At 43.7% G+C, this 14,838-nt stretch overlaps 2 protein-coding genes across 2 annotated transcripts; both read right to left on the reverse strand.

Annotated features, from left to right (window-relative positions):
- LOC310798703 (uncharacterized protein) lies at positions 1-7,558 on the reverse strand (the record flags this gene model as incomplete). Its single annotated transcript, XM_083661257.1, has 2 exons — positions 1-1,720; positions 5,889-7,558. 2 exons carry the CDS (start codon positions 7,556-7,558, stop codon positions 1-3), a joined length of 3,390 nt encoding a protein of 1,129 aa, XP_083517383.1.
- Positions 7,559-11,546: 3,988 nt separating this feature from the next.
- Positions 11,547-13,458, reverse strand: LOC310798778 (tripartite motif-containing protein 16-like). The gene has a single exon (XM_083661329.1). It carries the CDS (start codon positions 13,423-13,425, stop codon positions 11,752-11,754), a length of 1,674 nt encoding a protein of 557 aa, XP_083517455.1. The 5' UTR covers positions 13,426-13,458; the 3' UTR covers positions 11,547-11,751.
- Between the last annotated feature and the right edge of the window lie 1,380 nt (positions 13,459-14,838).

A 14,838-nucleotide genomic window follows, 5' to 3' on the forward strand; every position in this document is an offset into this window, starting at 1 on the left:
CTACTTGAGCTTACACAGCTCAGCAGTGTGTCCAGTGTAATGACACACCAGTCCAGGATGGAGAGGCTGAGTGAATGTGGTCTGGACTCTGTGGAGGAGAGTCATGGTTTCAGAGACCTTGTAGAAGGACAGAATACCTGCTCTGTGATCCAGGTACACTCCTACTCTGGAGGAGGGAGGGACTGAGATGAGAGTTATGATACTCTTATGTCTGAACTCACACCTCTTGCTGAAACACACTAATGACCAAGACTTGTCACTGTTTCCAAATTCACCTTCACGCCCTCTTCCTGTTCTGCTAATATCTTTATATGAGACTGCTATTGAAACTCCACTCCCGCTCCACTTCACCTCCCAGTAACAACGTCCAGTCAGAACCTCTCTACTCAGGACCTGACAGCAGTTAGTGAATCTGTCTGGGTGACTAGAATATAACTGTGCTTCACTCATGTATGTTGCTTTTCTGTTCCCCTCAGATAATAACAGCCGTCTGTTTGCTGTGTTTGGATCCAGTGTGATCTGACGTGAATATTGTAAGAAGTCAGCTCTGGTCTTGGGCTCTGGTTGTGGCAGTAAAACATCCTCGTCAGTCACTGTCAGTGAGATCTTAGGCCGTTCCTCTGTCAGAATGTCCTGTAGTTTATCTCTGACCTCTGACACAGCTGCAGTCACATCCTCAAAGTAACACAGAGGACGGGTATGGATCCTGGGTGAGTCTGTAGATTGACTGAGACGTGACAGCGAGGGGGAACTGTGGAGGAAGTGGATGTGATCCTCTGTGTGTGAGAGCTGCTCCAGCTCAGCGTCTTTCCTCCTCAGCTCAGAGATCTCCTGCTTCAGCTTCTCCTGAAGTTCTTCAGCCCGACTCACTTCCTCTTTCTGCTGGGATCTGATCTGCTGCTTCACCTCAGAGCTTCTCTTCTCAATGAGATGGACCAACTCAATGAAGATCTTCTCACTGTCCATCACTGCTTTATCAGCAGAGAGATTCATAGCCTTCACCTCCTGTTGAAGCACCTTCACGTCTTTCTCTCTGCCCTGGAGTCTCTTCTGGATTTTTTGTCGATTCACCCGGAACTCTTTCTGCCTCTCGGTCCTTTCTGCAGCAGCTGAGACTGTGTCGTGTCCCTTATGTTCGTCCACGGAGCAGAGATAACAGATACACTGCTGATCAGTACGACAGAACATCTTCATCACCTCGTCGTGACGAGAGCAGATGTTCTCCTGAAGCTTCTCGGTGGCTTCCACCAGCCTGTGTTTCTTAAAGGTAGAGGATTCATAGTGAGGCTGGAGGTGCTGCTCACAGTAAGAGGCCAGACACACCAGACAGGACTTGAGGGCTTTCAGCTTTCTCCCAGTGCAGACATCACAGCACACATCTCCAGGTCCAGCATAGCAGCGATCAGGAGGAGCAGCTTGGAGTCCGGTCTTCCTCAGGTCCTCCACCAACTCTGCTAACATGGTGTTTTTCACCAGGACAGGCCTCGGTGTGAAGGTCTGTCTGCACTGGGGGCAGCTGTGGATTCTCTTCTGATCCTCTACATCCCAGCAGTCTTTAATACAGCTCATGCAGTAGCTGTGCCCACAGGGAATAGCCACCGGATCCTTCAGTAGATCCAGACAGATCGAACAGCACCATTTTTCCCCGTCCAGCTGAATTCCTTGCTGCGCCATTTCACTTCTCAGTGACAGTGAGTCAGATAGTTTCTCTTCCTCTGAACTGAAACAAGCTGGGCTCTGCTCCAAATCAAACCTCTGTTGTTGTCTTCATGTTCATGTGCTGATCTGCAGTGAATGTGCTGGTCAGCTATTGCACTTCACAGCATGTTTACACCTATCTATAAACTGGCAGATCTGTGAAAGGGGAGTAACAGGAAATAATGTGGAGAGAATAGAACTGGCTGTGTTTGAGGGAGGGGTTATCAGGCTTTGCTTTATTCCAGGAAGAGGAGCGTTAAAGAGGCAGTGTGTGTTTAAATACAAACTTACAATCAATCTCTCTCCCCCCTTATCCCCCTCACAGATTAATTACACATAGAGTGAAATATTTCAAGCCTTTATTTCTTGTAATTTTGATGATTATGGCCTACATATAATGAAAACCCTAAATCAGTGTCTCAGAAAATTATAATATTGTGAAAAAGTGTGAAAAAGTTAAAAATTGGAAACTCATGGTGTCACACCCTAATCAGCTAATTGACTCAAACCACCTGCAAAGGTTTCCTGACCCTTTAAATGGTCAGTCTGGTTCAGTAGGCTACACCATCATGGGGAAGACTGCTGACTTGACAGTTGTCCAGAAGACAGTCATTGACACCCTCCACAAGGAGGGTAAGCCACAAAAGGTCATTGCTAAAGAAGCTGGTTGTTCACAGAGTGCTGTATCCAAACATATTCATAGAAAGTTGAGTGGAAGGAAAAAGTGTGGTAGGAAAAGGTGCACAAGTAACAGGGATAACCGCAGCCTTAGGATTGTCAAGCAAAATCCCTTCAAGAATGTGGGGGAGCATCACAAGGAGTGGACTGAGACTGGAGTCAGCGCATCAAGAGCCACTACGCACAGACCAATCCAGGACATGGGCTACAAATGTCGCATTCCTCGTGTCAAGCCACTCCTGAACCAGAGACAACGTCAGAAGCGTCTTACCTGGGCTAAGGAGGAAAAGAACTGGACCGTTGCTCAGTGGTCCAAAGTCCTCTTTTCAGATGAAAGTAAATTTTGCATTTCGTTTGGAAATCAAGGTCCCAGAGTCTGGAGGAAGAGCGGAGAGGCACACAATCCACGTTGCTTGAAGTCCAGTGTGAATTTTCTACAGTCGGTGATGATTTGGGGTGCCATGTCATCTGCTGGTGTTGGTCCACTGTGTTTTCTGAAGTCCACAGCGCAGCCATCTACCAGGACATTAATTTAGAGCACTTCAAGCTTCCTTCTGCTGACAAGCTTCATGGAGATGCTGATTTCATTCTCCAGCAGGACTTGGCACCTGCCCACACTGCCAAAAGTACCAAAAGCTGGTTCAATGACCATGGTATTACTGTGCTTGATTGGCCAGCAAACTGGCCTGACCTGAACCCCATTGAGAATCTATGGGGTTTTGTCAAGAGGAAGATGAAAGACACCAGACCCAACAATGCAGATGACCTGAAGGCCGCTATCAAAGCAACCTGGGCTTCCATCACACCTCAGCAGTGCCACAGGCTGATCGCCTCCATGCCACGCCGCACTGATGCAGTCATTCATGCAGAAGGAGGCCCAACCAAGTATTGAGTGCATGGAAATGAACTTTTTTTTGGGATTTTTTGATTTTATTGATTTATTGATGTAATATTCTACTTTTCTGAGACACTGTATATTGGGTTTTCATTATCTGTAAGCCATAACCATCAAAATTACAAGAAATAAAAGCTTGAAATATTCACTCTATGTGTAATGAATCTGTATAATATTGAACTTTTTCACGATATTCTAATTTTTGGAGCTGCACCTGTATGTATATATATACATATATATATATATATATATATATATATATATATATATATATATATATATATATATATATATATATATATATATATATATATATATATATATATATATATATAACAAGAATAGGAACAAAGCAGCAACAAAATCTCCTACAGGCGCTAATAGGGGAAAATAAGAAAATGGCAAAAAAATATGAAAAGCTACTCCTGTGGAAAGGCTATCATATATTAATTTACTTATATTGACCCTATAAACAATTTAGTATAGGTAAGGTTTTGCCCACCCAGATGGTACCGATATCTGGTCTGGCCCATGGACTACTTGTGTTGTGGCGAATCAGTAGCCTGGCTAGCGAATCAGTGCTTCTGTGTTGCAAGTTGCGTTTGCCAATCGCTTACCATCAGTGCCATGGTCAGTGCTTCTTCTTTTCATCCATGTTACAAGTTCTCACAGGCTGAAATCCGACGGTCAATTACTTTAAATTGTCTTTACATTGTGTCCAATTGACCCAAAATGACGGAATATGCCATCAGAAAACAAGAAACCAAGCGTCTCTTGGGGTAAGCTTCAAATTGGTCAAGCATCGACGCAGCCAGAACGTAAAAGTGTATAGGTCTTCCGCTTAAGGATTTCAAAATAAAATCCTAAATGCTTTATTTGGTTCTCCAAAGGTGAGAAGCATTTTATTCTGAAAGTAAATCATGGTATTTCCGTTGCTATCTGGTGTAACAGTCGTTGTTTTGACACAGCCCAATAATACTGTCGTGTTTCAGAGTAATGTCAGTTTCAATTTCTATAGAGTGATTACATTGATTAACTGTTTTATCTGGCCGTGACAATATCCAGGCATATAGCTATATGGAGGAGATGTCCATGATCTATGGTGATTATGATGATGATGATGATATACTGTATATTTCCCATTGACATTTAAATTGTATTGTGAAAGATGAAGAAAACATCAAAGGACATGTCACCCAAGGCATAGAGGTACTTTTGCTGTTTTGATGTCTCACAATCATAGATCACTAAATGTCTCTCTCATAAAAACGAGGAAAAAAAATATTTTCACTCTGACATTCGTTTTCCTCGCCTGGGACTTTACAAAATCTAAGTTTTGTTCTGAAAAACTGTCAGAATTCTAAACCAGGTTAGGAGTTTTCTGAGGACAGTCCAAAAGCCTACTCCCTTCAGAGTTTCCACTGCAAAGGGAAGTGACATCACAGTGTAGGACGTAGGGAAGTGACATCACAGGGCGTAGGGAAGTGACATCACAGGGCGTAGGGCATAGGATTAGCCCTCCAGAATGACATGTACCCCCTTTCAGTAGACACCCAATTTGGGTTTCCATCCAAAGGTATCGCACATTTTAACGGAATTTTCAGAAAGTCAGCAAAAGAAAATGTGAAATTATGCGTGTTTCCATTCACTACATTATGCGGAATATATAGGAGTTGTTGAAAAGGAGGAAGTGATTAAAACATCACCAAACGAGGTAAATCACCCTGCTGTGTTCTCTAAATAAAGGGGAGGTCAAGAGAAAACATCCAGGAGGAAAACATGATAGAAAGCTTGATGAGCACACTGCTGTCTGCCTCTGCTGATCTGCCATACGTGCGTGTGGTGTAAAGTAACAAAGTACAAATACTTTGTTACTGTACTTAAGTATCTTTTTTGAGTATCTGTACTTTACTTGAGTATTTATTTTTCTTTTAACTTGAACTTTTAGTCCACTACATTTTGGTAATAAAATCTATCCTTTTACTCCGATACATTTCCCAAAAGCATCTTGGTTACTGGTTACTATAAAAGAAACAAACAGATGAGACTTCCTAAGCCAATATATATAACTGTGTTAGACCTGTTTTAACACAAAAAACATCACTGAATGCAGCTTTAAAGTGCTTATTTTCTACATTCATGCAAGTGTTATGTACAGTATGTACTTCCTGGAATGAATCAGAAGACATATTTTATTCATTCCTGGGGATTTTTTTTATTGATCCTTGCAAACATTCACTTTGATAAGAACAATAAGAACTATATAGGCCACACAACAGTTTATGTTTTCATATGAATACATGTGTGTTTGGATACTCGCTATCACTGACTGATATAAGGCAAAGAAAAGAGCGCCACCTACAGGAAATCAAACATCATCCACAGGAAATTCAACTTGGAAAAAGACATCACAGTCCCGCCCACACTGTTTGATTGACAGGTGATCTGTGGGCAGTGCAGCGCAGAAACACCACAGCAATAAGAGCTAAGCACCACACACACACACACACACACACACACACACACACACACACACACACACACACACACACACACACACACACACACACACACACACACACACACACACACAGCTGCTTTAATAAGTCCTGTCTACTTGAGCTTACACAGCTCAGCAGTGTGTCCAGTGTAATGACACACCAGTCCAGGATGGAGAGGCTGAGTGAATGTGGTCTGGACTCTGTGGAGGAGAGTCATGGTTTCAGAGACGTTGTAGAAGGACAGAATACCTGCTCTGTGATCCAGGTACACTCCTACTCTGGAGGAGGGAGGGACTGAGATGAGAGTTATGATACTCTTATGTCTGAACTCACACCTCTTGCTGAAACACACTAATGACCAAGACTTGTCACTGTTTCCAAATTCACCTTCACGCCCTCTTCCTGTTCTGCTAATATCTTTATATGAGACTGCTATTGAAACTCCACTCCCGCTCCACTTCACCTCCCAGTAACAACGTCCAGTCAGAACCTCTCTACTCAGGACCTGACAGCAGTTAGTGAATCTGTCTGGGTGACTAGAATATAACTGTGCTTCACTCATGTATGTTGCTTTTCTGTTCCCCTCAGATAATAACAGCCGTCTGTTTGCTGTGTTTGGATCCAGTGTGATCTGACGTGAATATTGTAAGAAGTCAGCTCTGGTCTTGGGCTCTGGTTGTGGCAGTAAAACATCCTCGTCAGTCACTGTCAGTGAGATCTTAGGCCGTTCCTCTGTCAGAATGTCCTGTAGTTTATCTCTGACCTCTGACACAGCTGCAGTCACATCCTCAAAGTAACACAGAGGACGGGTATGGATCCTGGGTGAGTCTGTAGATTGACTGAGACGTGACAGCGAGGGGTAACTGTGGAGGAAGTGGATGTGATCCTCTGTGTGTGAGAGCTGCTCCAGCTCAGCGTCTTTCCTCCTCAGCTCAGAGATCTCCTGCTTCAGCTTCTCCTGAAGTTCTTCAGCCCGACTCACTTCCTCTTTCTGCTGGGATCTGATCTGCTGCTTCACCTCAGAGCTTCTCTTCTCAATGAGATGGACCAACTCAATGAAGATCTTCTCACTGTCCATCACTGCTTTATCAGCAGAGAGATTCATAGCCTTCACCTCCTGTTGAAGCACCTTCACGTCTTTCTCTCTGCCCTGGAGTCTCTTCTGGATTTTTTGTCGATTCACCCGGAACTCTTTCTGCCTCTCGGTCCTTTCTGCAGCAGCTGAGACTGTGTCGTGTCCCTTATGTTCGTCCACGGAGCAGAGATAACAGATACACTGCTGATCAGTACGACAGAACATCTTCATCACCTCGTCGTGACGAGAGCAGATGTTCTCCTGAAGCTTCTCGGTGGCTTCCACCAGCCTGTGTTTCTTAAAGGTAGAGGATTCATAGTGAGGCTGGAGGTGCTGCTCACAGTAAGAGGCCAGACACACCAGACAGGACTTGAGGGCTTTCAGCTTTCTCCCAGTGCAGACATCACAGCCCACATCTCCAGGTCCAGCATAGCAGCGATCAGGAGGAGCAGCTTGGAGTCCGGTCTTCCTCAGGTCCTCCACGAACTCTGCTAACATGGTGTTTTTCACCAGGACAGGCCTCGGTGTGAAGGTCTGTCTGCACTGGGGGCAGCTGTGGATTTTCTTCTGATCCTCTGCATCCCAGCAGTCTTTAATACAGCTCATGCAGTAGCTGTGCCCACAGGGAATAGTAACCGGATCCTTCAGTAGATCCAGACAGATCGAACAGCACCCTTTTCCCCCGTCCAGCTGAATTCCTTGCTGCGCCATTTCACTTCTCAGTGACAGTGAGTCAGATAGTTTCACTTCCTCTGAACTGAAACAAGCTGGGCTCTGCTCCAAATCAAACCTCTGTTGTTGTCTTCATGTTCATGTGCTGATCTGCAGTGAATGTGCTGGTCAGCTATTGTACTTCACAGCATGTTTACACCTATCTATAAACTGGCAGATCTGTGAAAGGGGAGTAACAGGAAATAATGTGGAGAGAATAGAACTGGCTGTGTTTGAGGGAGGGGTTATCAGGCTTTTTATTCCAGGAAGAGGAGCGTTAAAGAGGCAGTGTGTGTTTAAATACAAACTTACAATCAATCTCTCTCCCCCCTTATCCCCCTCACAGATTAATTACACATAGAGTGAAATATTTCAAGCCTTTATTTCTTGTAATTTTGATGATTATGGCCTACATATAATGAAAACCCTAAATCAGTGTCTCAGAAAATTATAATATTGTGAAAAAGTGTGAAAAAGTTCAAAATTGGAAACTCATGGTGTCACACCCTAATCAGCTAATTGACTCAAACCACCTGCAAAGGTTTCCTGACCCTTTAAATGGTCAGTCTGGTTCAGTAGGCTACACCATCATGGGGAAGACTGCTGACTTGACAGTTGTCCAGAAGACAGTCATTGACACCCTCCACAAGGAGGGTAAGCCACAAAAGGTCATTGCTAAAGAAGCTGGTTGTTCACAGAGTGCTGTATCCAAACATATTCATAGAAAGTTGAGTGGAAGGAAAAAGTGTGGTAGGAAAAGGTGCACAAGTAACAGGGATAACCGCAGCCTTAGGATTGTCAAGCAAAATCCCTTCAAGAATGTGGGGGAGCATCACAAGGAGTGGACTGAGACTGGAGTCAGCGCATCAAGAGCCACTACGCACAGACCAATCCAGGACATGGGCTACAAATGTCGCATTCCTCGTGTCAAGCCACTCCTGAACCAGAGACAACGTCAGAAGCGTCTTACCTGGGCTAAGGAGGAAAAGAACTGGACCGTTGCTCAGTGGTCCAAAGTCCTCTTTTCAGATGAAAGTAAATTTTGCATTTCGTTTGGAAATCAAGGTCCCAGAGTCTGGAGGAAGAGCGGAGAGGCACACAATCCACGTTGCTTGAAGTCCAGTGTGAATTTTCTACAGTCGGTGATGATTTGGGGTGCCATGTCATCTGCTGGTGTTGGTCCACTGTGTTTTCTGAAGTCCACAGCGCAGCCATCTACCAGGACATTAATTTAGAGCACTTCAAGCTTCCTTCTGCTGACAAGCTTCATGGAGATGCTGATTTCATTCTCCAGCAGGACTTGGCACCTGCCCACACTGCCAAAAGTACCAAAAGCTGGTTCAATGACCATGGTATTACTGTGCTTGATTGGCCAGCAAACTGGCCTGACCTGAACCCCATTGAGAATCTATGGGGTTTTGTCAAGAGGAAGATGAAAGACACCAGACCCAACAATGCAGATGACCTGAAGGCCGCTATCAAAGCAACCTGGGCTTCCATCACACCTCAGCAGTGCCACAGGCTGATCGCCTCCATGCCACGCCGCACTGATGCAGTCATTCATGCAGAAGGAGGCCCAACCAAGTATTGAGTGCATGGAAATGAACTTTTTTTTTGGATTTTTTGATTTTATTGATTTATTGATGTAATATTCTACTTTTCTGAGACACTGTATATTGGGTTTTCATTATCTGTAAGCCATAACCATCAAAATTACAAGAAATAAAAGCTTGAAATATTCACTCTATGTGTAATGAATCTGTATAATATTGAACTTTTTCACGATATTCTAATTTTTGGAGCTGCACCTGTATGTATATATATACATATATATATATATATATATATATATATATATATATATATATATATATATATATATATATATATATATATATATAACAAGAATAGGAACAAAGCAGCAACAAAATCTCCTACAGGCGCTAATAGGGGAAAATAAGAAAATGGCAAAAAAATATGAAAAGCTACTCCTGTGGAAAGGCTATCATATATTAATTTACTTATATTGACCCTATAAACAATTTAGTATAGGTAAGGTTTTGCCCACCCAGATGGTACCGATATCTGGTCTGGCCCATGGACTACTTGTGTTGTGGCGAATCAGTAGCCTGGCTAGCGAATCAGTGCTTCTGTGTTGCAAGTTGCGTTTGCCAATCGCTTACCATCAGTGCCATGGTCAGTGCTTCTTCTTTTCATCCATGTTACAAGTTCTCACAGGCTGAAATCCGACGGTCAATTACTTTAAATTGTCTTTACATTGTGTCCAATTGACCCAAAATGACGGAATATGCCATCAGAAAACAAGAAACCAAGCGTCTCTTGGGGTAAGCTTCAAATTGGTCAAGCATCGACGCAGCCAGAACGTAAAAGTGTATAGGTCTTCCGCTTAAGGATTTCAAAATAAAATCCTAAATGCTTTATTTGGTTCTCCAAAGGTGAGAAGCATTTTATTCTGAAAGTAAATCATGGTATTTCCGTTGCTATCTGGTGTAACAGTCGTTGTTTTGACACAGCCCAATAATACTGTCGTGTTTCAGAGTAATGTCAGTTTCAATTTCTATAGAGTGATTACATTGATTAACTGTTTTATCTGGCCGTGACAATATCCAGGCATATAGCTATATGGAGGAGATGTCCATGATCTATGGTGATTATGATGATGATGATGATATACTGTATATTTCCCATTGACATTTAAATTGTATTGTGAAAGATGAAGAAAACATCAAAGGACATGTCACCCAAGGCATAGAGGTACTTTTGCTGTTTTGATGTCTCACAATCATAGATCACTAAATGTCTCTCTCATAAAAACGAGGAAAAAAAATCTTTTCACTCTGACATTCGTTTTCCTCGCCTGGGACTTTACAAAATCTAAGTTTTGTTCTGAAAAACTGTCAGAATTCTAAACCAGGTTAGGAGTTTTCTGAGGACAGTCCAAAAGCCTACTCCCTTCAGAGTTTCCACTGCAAAGGGAAGTGACATCACAGTGTAGGACGTAGGGAAGTGACATCACAGGGCGTAGGGAAGTGACATCACAGGGCGTAGGGCATAGGATTAGCCCTCCAGAATGACATGTACCCCCTTTCAGTAGACACCCAATTTGGGTTTCCATCCAAAGGTATCGCACATTTTAACGGAATTTTCAGAAAGTCAGCAAAAGAAAATGTGAAATTATGCGTGTTTCCATTCACTACATTATGCGGAATATATAGGAGTTGTTGAAAAGGAGGAAGTGATTAAAACATCACCAAACGAGGTAAATCACCCTGCTGTGTTCTCTAAATAAAGGGGAGGTCAAGAGAAAACATCCAGGAGGAAAACATGATAGAAAGCTTGATGAGCACACTGCTGTCTGCCTCTGCTGATCTGCCATACGTGCGTGTGGTGTAAAGTAACAAAGTACAAATACTTTGTTACTGTACTTAAGTATCTTTTTTGAGTATCTGTACTTTACTTGAGTATTTATTTTTCTTTTAACTTGAACTTTTAGTCCACTACATTTTGGTAATAAAATCTATCCTTTTACTCCGATACATTTCCCAAAAGCATCTTGGTTACTGGTTACTATAAAAGAAACAAACAGATGAGACTTCCTAAGCCAATATATATAACTGTGTTAGACCTGTTTTAACACAAAAAACATCACTGAATGCAGCTTTAAAGTGCTTATTTTCTACATTCATGCAAGTGTTATGTACAGTATGTACTTCCTGGAATGAATCAGAAGACATATTTTATTCATTCCTGGGGATTTTTTTTATTGATCCTTGCAAACATTCACTTTGATAAGAACAATAAGAACTATATAGGCCACACAACAGTTTATGTTTTCATATGAATACATGTGTGTTTGGATACTCGCTATCACTGACTGATATAAGGCAAAGAAAAGAGCGCCACCTACAGGAAATCAAACATCATCCACAGGAAATTCAACTTGGAAAAAGACATCACAGTCCCGCCCACACTGTTTGATTGACAGGTGATCTGTGGGCAGTGCAGCGCAGAAACACCACAGCAATAAGAGCTAAGCACCACACACACACACACACACACACACACACACACACACACACACACACACACACACACACACACACACACACACACACACACACACACACACACACACACACACACACACACACAGCTGCTTTAATAAGTCCTGTCTACTTGAGCTTACACAGCTCAGCAGTGTGTCCAGTGTAATGACACACCAGTCCAGGATGGAGAGGCTGAGTGAATGTGGTCTGGACTCTGTGGAGGAGAGTCATGGTTTCAGAGACGTTGTAGAAGGACAGAATACCTGCTCTGTGATCCAGGTACACTCCTACTCTGGAGGAGGGAGGGACTGAGATGAGAGTTATGATACTCTTATGTCTGAACTCACACCTCTTGCTGAAACACACTAATGACCAAGACTTGTCACTGTTTCCAAATTCACCTTCACGCCCTCTTCCTGTTCTGCTAATATCTTTATATGAGACTGCTATTGAAACTCCACTCCCGCTCCACTTCACCTCCCAGTAACAACGTCCAGTCAGAACCTCTCTACTCAGGACCTGACAGCAGTTAGTGAATCTGTCTGGGTGACTAGAATATAACTGTGCTTCACTCATGTATGTTGCTTTTCTGTTCCCCTCAGATAATAACAGCCGTCTGTTTGCTGTGTTTGGATCCAGTGTGATCTGACGTGAATATTGTAAGAAGTCAGCTCTGGTCTTGGGCTCTGGTTGTGGCAGTAAAACATCCTCGTCAGTCACTGTCAGTGAGATCTTAGGCCGTTCCTCTGTCAGAATGTCCTGTAGTTTATCTCTGACCTCTGACACAGCTGCAGTCACATCCTCAAAGTAACACAGAGGACGGGTATGGATCCTGGGTGAGTCTGTAGATTGACTGAGACGTGACAGCGAGGGGTAACTGTGGAGGAAGTGGATGTGATCCTCTGTGTGTGAGAGCTGCTCCAGCTCAGCGTCTTTCCTCCTCAGCTCAGAGATCTCCTGCTTCAGCTTCTCCTGAAGTTCTTCAGCCCGACTCACTTCCTCTTTCTGCTGGGATCTGATCTGCTGCTTCACCTCAGAGCTTCTCTTCTCAATGAGATGGACCAACTCAATGAAGATCTTCTCACTGTCCATCACTGCTTTATCAGCAGAGAGATTCATAGCCTTCACCTCCTGTTGAAGCACCTTCACGTCTTTCTCTCTGCCCTGGAGTCTCTTCTGGATTTTTTGTCGATTCACCCGGAACTCTTTCTGCCTCTCGGTCCTTTCTGCAGCAGCTGAGACTGTGTCGTGTCCCTTATGTTCGTCCACGGAGCAGAGATAACAGATACACTGCTGATCAGTACGACAGAACATCTTCATCACCTCGTCGTGACGAGAGCAGATGTTCTCCTGAAGCTTCTCGGTGGCTTCCACCAGCCTGTGTTTCTTAAAGGTAGAGGATTCATAGTGAGGCTGGAGGTGCTGCTCACAGTAAGAGGCCAGACACACCAGACAGGACTTGAGGGCTTTCAGCTTTCTCCCAGTGCAGACATCACAGCCCACATCTCCAGGTCCAGCATAGCAGCGATCAGGAGGAGCAGCTTGGAGTCCGGTCTTCCTCAGGTCCTCCACGAACTCTGCTAACATGGTGTTTTTCACCAGGACAGGCCTCGGTGTGAAGGTCTGTCTGCACTGGGGGCAGCTGTGGATTTTCTTCTGATCCTCTGCATCCCAGCAGTCTTTAATACAGCTCATGCAGTAGCTGTGCCCACAGGGAATAGTAACCGGATCCTTCAGTAGATCCAGACAGATCGAACAGCACCCTTTTCCCCCGTCCAGCTGAATTCCTTGCTGCGCCATTTCACTTCTCAGTGACAGTGAGTCAGATAGTTTCACTTCCTCTGAACTGAAACAAGCTGGGCTCTGCTCCAAATCAAACCTCTGTTGTTGTCTTCATGTTCATGTGCTGATCTGCAGTGAATGTGCTGGTCAGCTATTGTACTTCACAGCATGTTTACACCTATCTATAAACTGGCAGATCTGTGAAAGGGGAGTAACAGGAAATAATGTGGAGAGAATAGAACTGGCTGTGTTTGAGGGAGGGGTTATCAGGCTTTTTATTCCAGGAAGAGGAGCGTTAAAGAGGCAGTGTGTGTTTAAATACAAACTTACAATCAATCTCTCTCCCCCCTTATCCCCCTCACAGATTAATTACACATAGAGTGAAATATTTCAAGCCTTTATTTCTTGTAATTTTGATGATTATGGCCTACATATAATGAAAACCCTAAATCAGTGTCTCAGAAAATTATAATATTGTGAAAAAGTGTGAAAAAGTTCAAAATTGGAAACTCATGGTGTCACACCCTAATCAGCTAATTGACTCAAACCACCTGCAAAGGTTTCCTGACCCTTTAAATGGTCAGTCTGGTTCAGTAGGCTACACCATCATGGGGAAGACTGCTGACTTGACAGTTGTCCAGAAGACAGTCATTGACACCCTCCACAAGGAGGGTAAGCCACAAAAGGTCATTGCTAAAGAAGCTGGTTGTTCACAGAGTGCTGTATCCAAACATATTCATAGAAAGTTGAGTGGAAGGAAAAAGTGTGGTAGGAAAAGGTGCACAAGTAACAGGGATAACCGCAGCCTTGAGAGGATTGTCAAGCAAAATCCCTTCAAGAATGTGGGGGAGCATCACAAGGAGTGGACTGAGACTGGAGTCAGCGCATCAAGAGCCACTACGCACAGACCAATCCAGGACATGGGCTACAAATGTCGCATTCCTCGTGTCAAGCCACTCCTGAACCAGAGACAACGTCAGAAGCGTCTTACCTGGGCTAAGGAGGAAAAGAACTGGACCGTTGCTCAGTGGTCCAAAGTCCTCTTTTCAGATGAAAGTAAATTTTGCATTTCGTTTGGAAATCAAGGTCCCAGAGTCTGGAGGAAGAGCGGAGAGGCACACAATCCACGTTGCTTGAAGTCCAGTGTGAATTTTCTACAGTCGGTGATGATTTGGGGTGCCATGTCATCTGCTGGTGTTGGTCCACTGTGTTTTCTGAAGTCCACAGCGCAGCCATCTACCAGGACATTAATTTAGAGCACTTCAAGCTTCCTTCTGCTGACAAGCTTCATGGAGATGCTGATTTCATTCTCCAGCAGGACTTGGCACCTGCCCACACTGCCAAAAGTACCAAAAGCTGGTTCAATGACCATGGTATTACTGTGCTTGATTGGCCAGCAAACTGGCCTGACCTGAACCCCATTGAGAATCT

This window comes from Poromitra crassiceps (assembly GCF_964638095.1).
Source record: "Poromitra crassiceps genome assembly, chromosome: 26".
NCBI classification, from domain to species: Eukaryota; Metazoa; Chordata; class Actinopteri; order Beryciformes; family Melamphaidae; genus Poromitra; species Poromitra crassiceps.